At 46.1% G+C, this 11,890-nt stretch overlaps 1 protein-coding gene across 1 annotated transcript; it reads right to left on the minus strand.

The window, feature by feature from the left end:
• Positions 1 to 746: 746 nt before the first annotated feature.
• pdyn (prodynorphin) lies at positions 747 to 2,391 on the minus strand. Its single transcript, XM_004545911.2, has 3 exons — positions 2,237 to 2,391; positions 1,816 to 1,939; positions 747 to 1,488 (listed from the first exon to the last, which is right to left on the minus strand). The coding sequence occupies exons 2-3, from the start codon at positions 1,936 to 1,938 to the stop codon at positions 922 to 924; spliced, it is 690 nt and encodes a 229-aa protein (XP_004545968.1). The 5' UTR covers position 1,939; positions 2,237 to 2,391; the 3' UTR covers positions 747 to 921.
• Between the last annotated feature and the right edge of the window lie 9,499 nt (positions 2,392 to 11,890).

Consider the following 11,890-nt stretch of genomic DNA (forward strand, 5'->3'; position numbering starts at 1 on the left):
TGCCCACACCGTGGCGCAACAGCATCCTGTTTTAATGACTTCACAGATTCATCAGTTTTCTGTCTCAGGATCAAATTCTTGGCATCTGCGGTGCTGTTATATTCATCCTGTAAAACTGTTTATCTATATTTTGGAAAACTTGGGAAAATGTGTAACAACAACAACAACAACAACAACAACAATAACCTAATATAATAATAAATATTCAGGTTGTGTAAAATTTAGTTGGCATTTAGATTCTGTAAAGTGTCAAAGTTAAAATGACATGCATGATAAAGCAACCGATCAGAAACGTTCAATTTATGGAATATGAAGCGTACCATTGCCTCGACCTGATTGCTCCTAGATGTCCTATCCTGACCATACAAATGAAATGTTCTCCACAATGGTTTTATTCCAAATTACTTTAAGCTTTGAGCTGGCCTTGATTTTTGGTGTCGTTAGAAGTAAACAGAATTATTTTCATTGTTTGTTAATATTAATTATATATATTGTTTTTAAAATTAACGTAAGTATCTATTATGTCAAGTATTGTTTTGAATAATAAAACGGGAACATTGACACAAACCCTACATCGTTTTACTGGGAAATTCAAAATTGGGACAACAACAAGCAGCCTGAGAGTGCAAACAGCGGCCGCAACAAGAGAAACAACAACGTAAAATTGTTAAATCGCTCTCAAAGCGAACACCGCGCCATATCGTCCTGTGTGCAAAAAATCAAATACATTTAAAAAGAGGGTGATTTTATTTATGATTTTATTAAACAAGCATTTATTGAAGGAAAGGCGATGATGCAAATTACACAAATGTTACACAGAAGGCAGCCGAATCTAGGCGAGCTCAGCAGGCATATGATACTTCAATTATGGCATTTCAAGTAAACCTGTGCAAGTTCCTTTGAGTTCTCCTACGACTGTGTCTATAGGGTCAGCTCGTCATAGGAGAAATAGGGCTCCTCTACTGAGCGCATAGAGATTTTGAAGTGACGGCGCAGAAACCCTCCGTACCGCTTGTCCCACTTCAGGTTGTTCAACTTTGGTCGGACTCTCCTCATGAAGCCTCCGTAGCGCTTCTGCAGCTCCTCGGGCTCCTGGTCCTCCTGCTCCACGGAGCTACTTCTCTTTGACTTTGGGCCGAATTTCCGTAAAAAGCCGCCGTAACGTTTAACATAACCACGGAGGATGTGATCCTCTGGAGTGTCGTCTGCCTGCTCCGCTGTATCTGCGTCTCTATCTTCCAGCTTCTTCAAAAAAAGCTCATATTTTTTGGGCAGCGAGGCACCTTTCAGGATGTAATTGTCGCGCCACGGAGAGGCGAATATTTTGTTCTTGTTCTTGTCGATCCTCTTGATGAAGCCGCCGTAGCGTTTGACCAGATCTGCCTGCTGGCTCTCCTCCTCCTCCGCAGCCTCATCTTGGCTGAAGTCGGCCAACCGCGGAGCCTGGCTGCAGCTCTCCAGCTGGCCCTCACAATCGGCGCTGCACGACTGCAAGACACAGACAAGATCGGGAAACCAGGGGACATCAGCAGGGCGCACTATACCTGAACGCACGTTACATTTCCCACTTGTGAGTTTTGTTTGTGGTAAAGCTCGGCGGCTGCGCCTTACTTCCCAGTCGAACGAGAAATTTCAAAACTATATATACACACAGGCTACTGCATATTCCAAGATTTTATTAATGGTTTTGCCTGATTTTTAACTCCAAGATTTAGACGATTACAGTTAGAATAACACACTGAAGAATTTTCTATCATTTTGGATCAGCAACAAGATTATGAAGTCATCTTAAATTTCCCTTTTGAACTTTCTTACCAGGCTGCTGTAAGCTTCATCGGCGCTAAGAATTTGCTGCGCGCATTTCTGACACTGTGAAGAACAGTCTGTGTGGATGCAGGGCGGCAAGCTCAGCATCAGCACCAGGACATACCACTCCATTCTTCAAAAACATCCAGACACACACACACACACACACACACACACACACACACACACACACACACACACACACACACACACACCAGTCGGTGAGGGGAGAGAAACACCACATCAAATGTTTCACCAGACTGGAATTAAAGAAATTACTGAAACTGAGAATCACGTTAGCGGAGAGCGCACGTAAGTTTTTTTTTATGTTCCTTCGTCTACTTGTTATCATTACCAATAAAAGGGAAATAAAATGTTCTCTAGTTTAAAGTTTGAGAGAAAGAAAAAGTGTAAAAACCAGACTCGGTACCTCAGGAATCGGACCGATACTTCCAGCCTTGTTAAGAGTCGCAGAGGCACATCTACCACGAAACTGCTCGCTGTCCGCCCTCCGACACCCGTTTCTCTAGCGCGTCTTGGCGTCTATCTTTTTATCACTAGAGATTTGGCTGTGTCATCAGAACAGCTTCTATAATCGGACCAATAGGAGGGAAATATACTGCGTAAATAAACGCACTGCCTCCCCGCTTCAGGAGTTTTAACAACGCCCACACAGAGACAGGAGTAGCAGCGCGGTTCATCCCATCAGCACATCGTTATTGTCATCATTCCATCTCTGAAGTGACCAAACCCCTGGCTGTAAATCATACTGACATCAATAAGAAAATGATTTTTCTTTTTCAGTGGAACACCATATACCTGAACTGAACAGGAAATGGATCCAAAAGTGACCATTGTGCGTCAAAACAGAGCTTTTCACTCAGCGGCAAATCTTCTGGGGTTCAAGGCACATAAGGCCCCTCCAGGTTCACCGCCATTGTCTTATGTAAATAATCAGACACCACCACCGTCAAAACAACGCCCTATTAACATTTTACGCTGCTCAAAAAAAATTAAAGGAACAATTTAATTAAAAAATCATGCTGGGTATCTAGACTCATATGGACTGGGCACAAAAAGATGCCACATTGTTGGATGGATCTGAGGGCTGAATTCAAAGACACCCTGAAAATCAAAGTGAAAAAAGGATATGGTGTGGTGGACCACTAGAGGGCTCCACTCACACCCAGTATATCTGGTTGTTCAGTGATGACACGACGAATCCTACTTCCGGGCCTAAAGTAGTCTGCGTTTAATATGGCTTTTGTGTTGTTAACATGTTTAATGTTTTGTATTTTCTTCTATTTAATCTCAAAAAGCTCCTAAAACAGTCAGTGATCACTGTTGACCTCCCTCGGCTTTTATTACCGCTAATCATTTATTTAAGCTCAGTTTTTAAAACCTTACGATGTAACTACAGCCCATGCCGCAGTATATGAATGACTAACCTCATATTGTGGATGGATTATCTCAGTTGTTCTCCTGGCTGAAGTTTGGTCCTTTTACAGCATCCTGCCATGCGATTACATTTGTTCCTGACCACCGAGAACACTCACGTTAACTTTTATCGAGTGGGAAAAAAAGTTAGCTTGTTTATATTATTCTAACATAGCTGTGTCGCTAGCGGTCACGTAGCACATCATTATATACCAGCTAGCCCAACTTCAGTAACCCTACAAACGTCACTGCTTTTTAGTTTTCTGTTTTCATTTATGTAGTTTTCTGTCTTCATTTATGCTGGAAGTGATAACAGAGCTGTACGTTTTAATTTGTTTCCAAAACCCCGCAGTCAGGACATGCTATATTGTATTTAGATAAAAGCTAGCGAGCTAACTCCCTGGTAACTTCTAACTCCGTTAAATGTCATAAATTCCGTTTTCATGGATGCCTGGATGTTAAACTCAATTGTTACACCTGGTAGAGCAGAACGCTGATCATTTTATTAAAGATGAAAGATTTTAGACAGTTTTTCAACTCTCAGTAATGCCATAGTGATCGTTTGATATATGGACCAGCAGCGGAGTTTAGGTCCAGACACGGCTAGTGACGCCAGACTGAACAACCGGATATGAAGTGTGTTCCTGTGTTTTGTGGCGCGATATGCGCAGTTGATGTTGGAGACGAATAAAGAAGGAGTGAGAACTGAGAGCTCTGTGTCGTTGATGCTTACCTCCACATTGTTGACCCCTGACTCGAGCATGCAACGGGCCGCAGATAACGCAGACTCCGCTATGGATGCATCAGCGGCCGCCGGACCTCCGCCTCCTGTTGCAGCTACGTTCGCTGTGGCGATGAAACTGCCGGACTTTTGGCTCCATGACCCCCCGTCATGGTTTGTACACGTGGAGGCTCAGTTCGCCCTTCGCGGCATCTCGGCTGACGACACGAAGTATCACCATGTGGTGGCCTCGCTCGACCCGCTGGCCACCCGTCGCGCGATGGCGCTCCTCCGGGACCCACCCGCCCAAGGGAAATACGCCGCCCTCAAAGAGCTGCTTCTTCGGCGCTATGCCCTCTCCGACGCTGAACGAGCCGAAAAGCTCCTCAACCTGTCAGGCTTGGGTGGCGGTACCGCGCTCGAGCTCATGGAGAACATGCTATCGTTGCTCGGGCCAGATGACGGTGGTTTCCTCTTCGCCCACCTCTTCCTCCGCCAACTACCGGCTGCCGTGAGAGCTGTCGTCGCAAACTCTCTGCTTCTGCCTGCGAAGGATTATCGCTCCCTGGCTGAAGAAGCAGATCGCATTCTTCTGGCTAGCCGCACTTTCGACGTTCACGCCCTGGATACGGACTCGCCGGCGGCACCTTCCACGCCTCCACCTGCCTCCCCCGGAGCATCCGCCCCCTTGTTGACTGCAGGGATTGCTACACGCCGGCACCGCAGAAAGAGCATCTGTTTCTACCATCAGCGTTTTGGCGACAGAGCGCGTCGCTGCCTGCCGCCTTGCGCTTTCACGGCCCAGGGAAACGGACCCGCCAGCGCGCCATAGCAGCCGCGACCGCTGGCAATACAGAAAGGCTGCTCTTCATAGAGCTTGTTCGAGTTTTTGCGCATGCTGTTTGGCCTGAAAGGTGCCGCCCAGACCTTTCAGCGGCTGATGGACTCCGTTTTGCGTGGGCTGCCGTTCGTTTTTGTTTATCTGGACGATATATTGGTGGCCAGCTGCTCAGCGAGCCAGCACGAGTCCCATCTGCGCCAGGTTTTCCAGCGTTTGGCAGCGCATGGCCTGATCATCAACCCTTCCAAGTGCCAGTTTGGGTTGCCTGTTCTGGATTTCCTCGGGCACCGCATTTCCGCTGAAGGTGTGGTTCCGTTGCCCGACAGAGTCCAGGCCGTTTCGGCTTTTCCGCCGAAAAGCGCCGACTTGCTGAACGCAAGTCCCACGTCGGTTAAAGCGTTGCAGGAGTTCTTGGGGATGATAAATTTTTACAACTGCTTTCTCCCCAGAGCTGCCCACCTGCTACAGCCACTCTATGCTGCCTTAAAAGGTAAAACAGCCAAAGATCCGGTTGACTGGCTGCCGGAACGCGTCCGTGCATTTTCCGCAGCCAAGTCTGCGCTGGCTGACGCCGCCCTGCTGGCCCACCCGCTTCCGTCGGCGGAGATCGCGTTGACCACCGATGCGTCTGACGTGGTAGTGGGTGGGGTGTTGGAACAGCGGGTTTCAGGTCTCTGGCAACCGCTCGCCTTTTTCAGTCGTACGCTCCGGGATGCTGAACGCAAGTACAGTGTTTTTGACAGGGAGTTGCTGGCCCTGCACCTCGCGACGCGACATTTTCGTTTTTTCCTCGAGGGTCGCAACTTTACTGCGTACGTTGACCACAAACCTTTGACATTTGCGATGTCCAAGGTCTCTGACCCATGGAGCGCACATCAGCAGCGCCAGTTGGCGGCCATTTCAGAGTTTACCACAGACATTCAGCATGTGGCTGGTAAGTCCAATCACGTCGCTGACTGTCTCTCACGTGTGTTGGTTTCTCCGGTGTATGTCGGCATCGACTACGCTGCCATGGCCGCCGAGCAACGTGCTGACCCGGACGTCCTTGCCCTTCAGTCAACAAAAACGGGCCTCGTGCTGGAGGACACCCCGGTGTGGGACGGCGGTCCGCATCTTCTTTGCGACGTTTCCACCGGCCGCCCCCGCCCGGTGGTTCCCCTTTCGTGGCGTCGTCATGTTTTTGACTCAGTCCATGCCCTCTCTCATCCCGGCGTCCGGGCCTCGGTCAAGCTGGTCAGCGCCAGGTTTGTTTGGCCGGGCCTTCACAAGACGGTGAAAGAATGGGCGGCGGTTTGTATCCCATGCCAACGCTCGAAAATCCACCGGCACACACAGGCACCCCTCGAACCTTTCCGTGTCCCGGGTAGGCGTTTCGATCACGTTCATGTGGACCTGGTTGGTCCCTTGCCGCAGTCATAGGGTTTCACGCACCTTTTGACTGTGGTGGACCGCACAACCAGGTGGCTGGAGGCGGTACCCCTGGCTTTGCTGGGATTGCGTAGCGCGGTTAAAGAAGACCTCGGGGTTTCCCCGGCTGAACTGGTCCTCGGCCAGCCTCTCCGGGTCCCCGGGGAATTCTTACCTGAGAGCCCTCCCCCATGTTTCGATACCTCTTTGTTGCCTTTTCGCCCCCCAAGAGACTCATTTCCTGTTCCTGGTCCTGTGCACCACTGCCTGCCTGACACTTTTGTTCCGAGTTCGTTGGACTCTGCTCGTTTTGTTTTCGTCAGGCACGATGCCCATAGGACTCCGCTGCGTCCACCATATGACGGGCCATGCAGGGTTCTTAAACCAGGCAACAAACATTTCATTTTGGACTTTGGCGGTCGGCAGGAAGTTGTCTCTGTTGACAGACTTAAGCCTGCACATGTTATGCAAGAGGATCAGGTGGTCCCGGCCCAGGCCCCTCGCCGCGGCCGCCCACCTGCCACCGGGCTGATGGATTCTGTTTTTTCCCCCAGGAGCGACCCAAAATCAACGGAGTCCGAGTCGTCTGCAGCTTTTTCTGACCGCCAGTGTCAGCCTCGCTCCCAGGCTGGGTTGCCCCCTGTCAGTTCCCCACCCCCCCAGTTCAGCCGTTCCGGCCGTTTGCTTAAGCCCTGGGTCCTGGACTAGTTCTGCTGGGTGTTCGGGGGGGGGGGGGGGGGGGGGCATGTGTGGTGGACCACTAGAGGGCTCCACTCACACCCAGTGTATAGGAAGTGTGTTCCTGTGTTTTGTGGCGCGATATGCGCAGTTGATGTTGGAGACGAATAAAGAAGGAGTGAGAACTGAGAGCTCTGTGTCGTTGATGCTTACCTCCACAATGGCATGCTAGTTCAGTTTGCCAAAAAAATAAATAAAATGACTGCGGGTACTCAGAAGGGTCCTTAATAGTTTTTATGGCCCCCATGTTCTGGCGGATGGTATCCTGGGGGATCACTGAGCTCCTGAACATTCTGAAGTGCAACCTGGTGCCAGAGGATGGACATGAACATAATGTCCCAGAGGTGTTCTTATAGATTTAGGTCAGGCGACCATGGGGGCCAGTCACTGGTACCTGCTCCTTCATCCTCCAGGAACTGCCTGCATAATCATGCATCAGGAAGAACCCAGGGAGCACCGCATCATTGTAGGGTCTGACAATGGGTCCAAGGATTTCATAGCACAGTTTGTAGAGGTCTTGTGTCCCTCCATGGATGTGCCTCCCCCCAAAAAAAACACTCACCCAGTGATGAGCCAGGCAACATAACGTTCTCATTGGCTTCTTCAAACTCTTTCGTGTGCTAACTGTGAACTTGCTCCCCTCATCTGTGAAAAGCACAGGACACCAGTACTTTTCACCTGCTAATTCCATGACAAATTGGCATTTGCCATAAAATACCACAGTAGTGGGCAGTGAACACAGGGTCCACTAGAGGACATCAAGCCCTCAGACACTGTGCACATTGTCAGCGATGTAGTTTAAGTTTGTCAGCCGTTGGTCCCCACACTGGTCTGTGTTGACTGATGGCAAGCAGATTTTCCAGTTTCACCAAAAACTCCTGAAAGCTCAGGTTCCACATGCAACAATTACAATTTAGAAAAAAACAAACATCACAAAAAAAAAAAATTTGTCTGATGTGAAATCACGTGTGAGATTTTTTTCCTGCTGTCATGCTTGTGTCATGGTCCTGGGTCGTGCGACCCAGTGTTTTGAGTTTTAGTCTATTTTGATGTTTATTGTTTGTTTAGGTTCATTAAGTTATTCTAGCTCATTTGTTATTATATTACCCTTGTGTTAAGTCTCCCTTGCCCTTCATGTGTTTATGTCTGTGTGTCTTATGTTGTCAAGTTCATGTTGTCGTTTCTGTCATCTTCCCCTGTACTCGGTCTCCCTGGTTCGTGCGCCTACCTGTTATGTGTCATGTCTGTGTGGCTCTTGTTGTCTCGTTCGTTTCATGTCTATGTCTCCGTGTTTCCTGTTTTATTTTGAAAGAGTCTGTTCTTTGTTCACTGCATTTAGATTACTCTCCCCTGTGTTGTCATTATGTTTCATTCTAGTCAGCTGTGTCCCCATGTGTCTCCACTTCCCCCGATCACCTCGTGTGTACTTAGTCCTCAGCCTTGCTGTGTTCAGTGTCGTGTCGTCTGTGTTATCTCCCCTACCCCTTGTCACAGTTTCCCAGCCATAGTAAGTCATAGTTTGTATATTGTTTAGTTATAGTCTAAATTCTCAGTAAGAGTCATAGTTTCCTAGTCTATGTTCAGGTTTTCCTTCAGTTACTTTGTTGTTGTTTTTTCCGTGAGTTTTCGGCCTAAATAAAGGCTCGCTTTTTGTTAAGTCCAGTTTTGTCTCCTCGCCTCTGTCTGCTCTTGGGTCCTCAACTCACTCCACATGGTCTGCCCCGGCAGTCCGTGACAGCTTGTGTATACCTGGATAATGAGAACATAAATAGCACCATCCACACTGTGTCCAGTAAACCTGCACACAGTAGCTGAATAACTATAATAATAGTACTTTATCAGAGAGAGAAAAATCTGCTTATTGGTAACTATTTATAATTTTAACTAATTGTTAAATAATAGCTTATGAACTGTGACTCCTCATGACAGTCTGAAGTGTATAGTATTATTTTCAATTCTCTGTTGAGGATAATTTACTGTAATTAATCCAGTTAGAATGTGTGAAAGTCTCTCTTTATTCATGGTCCTGCTGTTGTTTCATGTTGCAGGTGAGTTATTATTCCCATTAAGTGGATTTTTGCAGAACCCCAGATTATTGTCATTATTGTCCAAGCTGACCTGTCACACTCTTTTTTTTCCACTGTGGTAAAGCTTTATTGTGAAGTTGTATTTTACTAAAAAGGTTTCTGCTGTGAACTGGTGCTAATGATTAAATGTTAACCCTGCATCAGGCGTCATTAATACCAATTAACCCAGTGTTTGAACAAAAATGAAATTGCTTAAAAAATGTAAGTGCTTTTAATGTGAACTGTTACAGTGCTTACTTTTTGTTACTTGAAAAGCTAAGAGTTTGGAGAAAAGCCACAAAAACAATATTGTGATAGCAAAGCATTAACGCTATGCGTAGAGTTACTAATAATGTTTGAGACCTCATAGAGGTCATCATCTTCTCATAGCACTAACCAGGTAGTTTTGTTGTCTCACCAAATAAAAAAAAATGAAATGTTCTCATATGGGAAACAAATGAGGTGATGTGCGGTCTGTGGCTCGGCTGCAGGGCAGGGGTAGTGCAGTGGGTTCAGGGGTACAAATGTAGCAACCACTTCATCCTCCCAACAACATCCCTTGACCCTTCGTTCTGTCAAAAAACACATCACGTGTCCATGATTTTTCACCACTATTTATTGAGTTCATAATGGTGCATTGAGATCTAGGAGGTGGAGGAGGGTTACTGGGGTGGCTGTAACTGAGCTGTGGCTCAGAAGGCAGAGCAGGTCGTCTACAAGTTGCAATGTTGGTGGTTCAGTGTGTGGCTGCAAAGTGTATGTTTTAGAATTTAAAGGTTTTCAAGTAACAGTAACAATAATAGAGCACAGTTGTCAGGAAGTTAATAAATAAGATTATGTCAACCCCTCCTACCTCTCAGCTGAGTTACACCCACTGCATGTATTGGTTATTCATGTGACCCACATGGTCTGTAAATGCTGTAGCAAATCCAGCGAGTCTTTGTTTTATAGTGAAAGGATCCAGTGAAATAGATCAAGCATGACCGTTCAAGTTCATCAGGTTCAGGTCTGAAGTGTTAAGAGACCACCTGACTGTGAGTCTTCTCAGCATTTCTATATGGAAAAATGATGATGGAATAACAATGTGCTGACACAATCTACATGTGTTTCTGGTATCATACCCAGCCTTTTGCTTAAAAAAGTTGATTTCTTAGTCTATAAATGTCAGCATTGCACCTACTGACATTTAATTCTATTGGGAGACTTCATTCCATTAAAACACAACAACACAAAGACAATTCAAAAGTCTAGTTCAGTGACTCCAATTAGATGAGAGAGCTGGTTCCCTATGCCTTTGGTTTGGGGAACGTCCTGTCAGCTCAGAGTCTGTGGCCTTCTTGGAGTCTCTGTGTGGGGTGTTCAAATGTGCTCCACCTGGAGACTCTGTGGTCCTCCTGGGAGAGTTCCACACTCATCCCTATACAACTGCTGCAAGTGCTTAGTCCACATTCAGTTGTATAGGGATTGAAGCAGGGTAATTATCTTTTTAATATTATTATTATTATTATTATTATTATTCACTATAATTATACAATCTTATTCATTAGAGTCACCTCTTTGGGTGTGAGGCAGGATAACCTTCAACAAGCTGCCAGTCTGCCACAAGGCTAACACATAGAGACAAATGATCATATATCATATGTGATTGGGTCATATGATTGTTGGGTTTTTTCACTGTATGTATTATTGTAGGGTCTACCTTACAATCTAAAGCACCTTGAGGTGACTGTTGTTGTGATTCGGCGCTTTGTAAATAAAATTTAATTGAATCATTCACTCTGTCCAGTTTAGAATATGCATGCTTTTGGACTATAAGAGGAAACCCACACACAGGGAGAGCATGGGATTGTTTTAGCTTATTAATTAGCCAGCTTCTCTTATTTCTTTTAGTCTTATTTCCTCTTGTCCTGTGTGTGGGTCCTGTTCCCTGTCATAAACAATGACAACTAGTTTCACGATTTTGTCAGTGAGTGGAGGCAAATTAGAGATCAAATTCAATCTTAGGAAAGCAGGGCAGGAAGATACCTATCTGTTACAGGAACAATATATAATTAAACAAAAACCCATGTTAAAATACACAACTTAATGGCAGAAATGAGCCTGCTTTGCAACCTATCCTAACCTACACCACAGCACCACAGCTTTATGGTGATCAGGCAAATATGGCCTTATGTGTGATTACAACTGGCTCATCGTAAAAGTCTGGCTGAAATTGTATCCATCCATGTATCCATTTTATTTCGCTTATTCAGCGCTGGATTGCAGGAGTAGCAGCCTGAACAAAGAAGCCCAGACCTGAAATTTTACTGTTTTATTTTTTGTCAGTTGACACAAGACACTGACATGTGTCTACTGACACCCTGGTTTATGCTGTTGTCCTCCAGCCCCTGCAGCGAGGCTTGGCCACTCAGCTTTGGTTTTTTAAAGTAAAAGTCTTTTATTAAGGTCTGCGGGATTCATTAATCATGAACTGTTGCTGACACAACTGTAGTTTGAGTTCTTCTATCAACATTTGACACTATTTGGTTTCATAGGTGGTAGCTATTTTGATGACGCCACTTAGACCCAGGTGTGTTCGATGTGACTAATCACTTCCTGTCTCATGCACAGAAAAAGAATACACCTTCAGGATTCTACGCCCGTTTTTGTGAAAGATGGTCAGAGCACACAAACTGTTTTTTTTTCTACCAGCAAGCCCTCCTCCGCACAGAGAAGAACAGACCCTGAAACTCTGAATGCTTTGCTCTACAGAGTACAAGATAAATCTGAGAAACAAAGTAACTCCCTTGGATCTGTAATTGAATTGGAGCATAGAACACAACAGTTACTATGGTTACCATGACATACTTTTTCACCTGCATTCATCTAGCTTAA

Source organism: Maylandia zebra, linkage group LG20, assembly GCF_041146795.1.
Source record: "Maylandia zebra isolate NMK-2024a linkage group LG20, Mzebra_GT3a, whole genome shotgun sequence".
Lineage (NCBI taxonomy): Eukaryota > Metazoa > Chordata > Actinopteri > Cichliformes > Cichlidae > Maylandia > Maylandia zebra.

Bases quoted from the DNA above. Each gene is read 5' to 3' on its own strand.
- pdyn (XM_004545911.2), bottom strand. From the start codon at position 1,938: ATGGAGTGGTATGTCCTGGTGCTGATGCTGAGCTTGCCGCCCTGCATC. The intron at 1,489-1,815 runs GTAAGAAAGTTC...TGTGTCTTGCAG, and splicing joins ATGAAGCTTACAGCAGCCTG to TCGTGCAGCGCCGATTGTGA.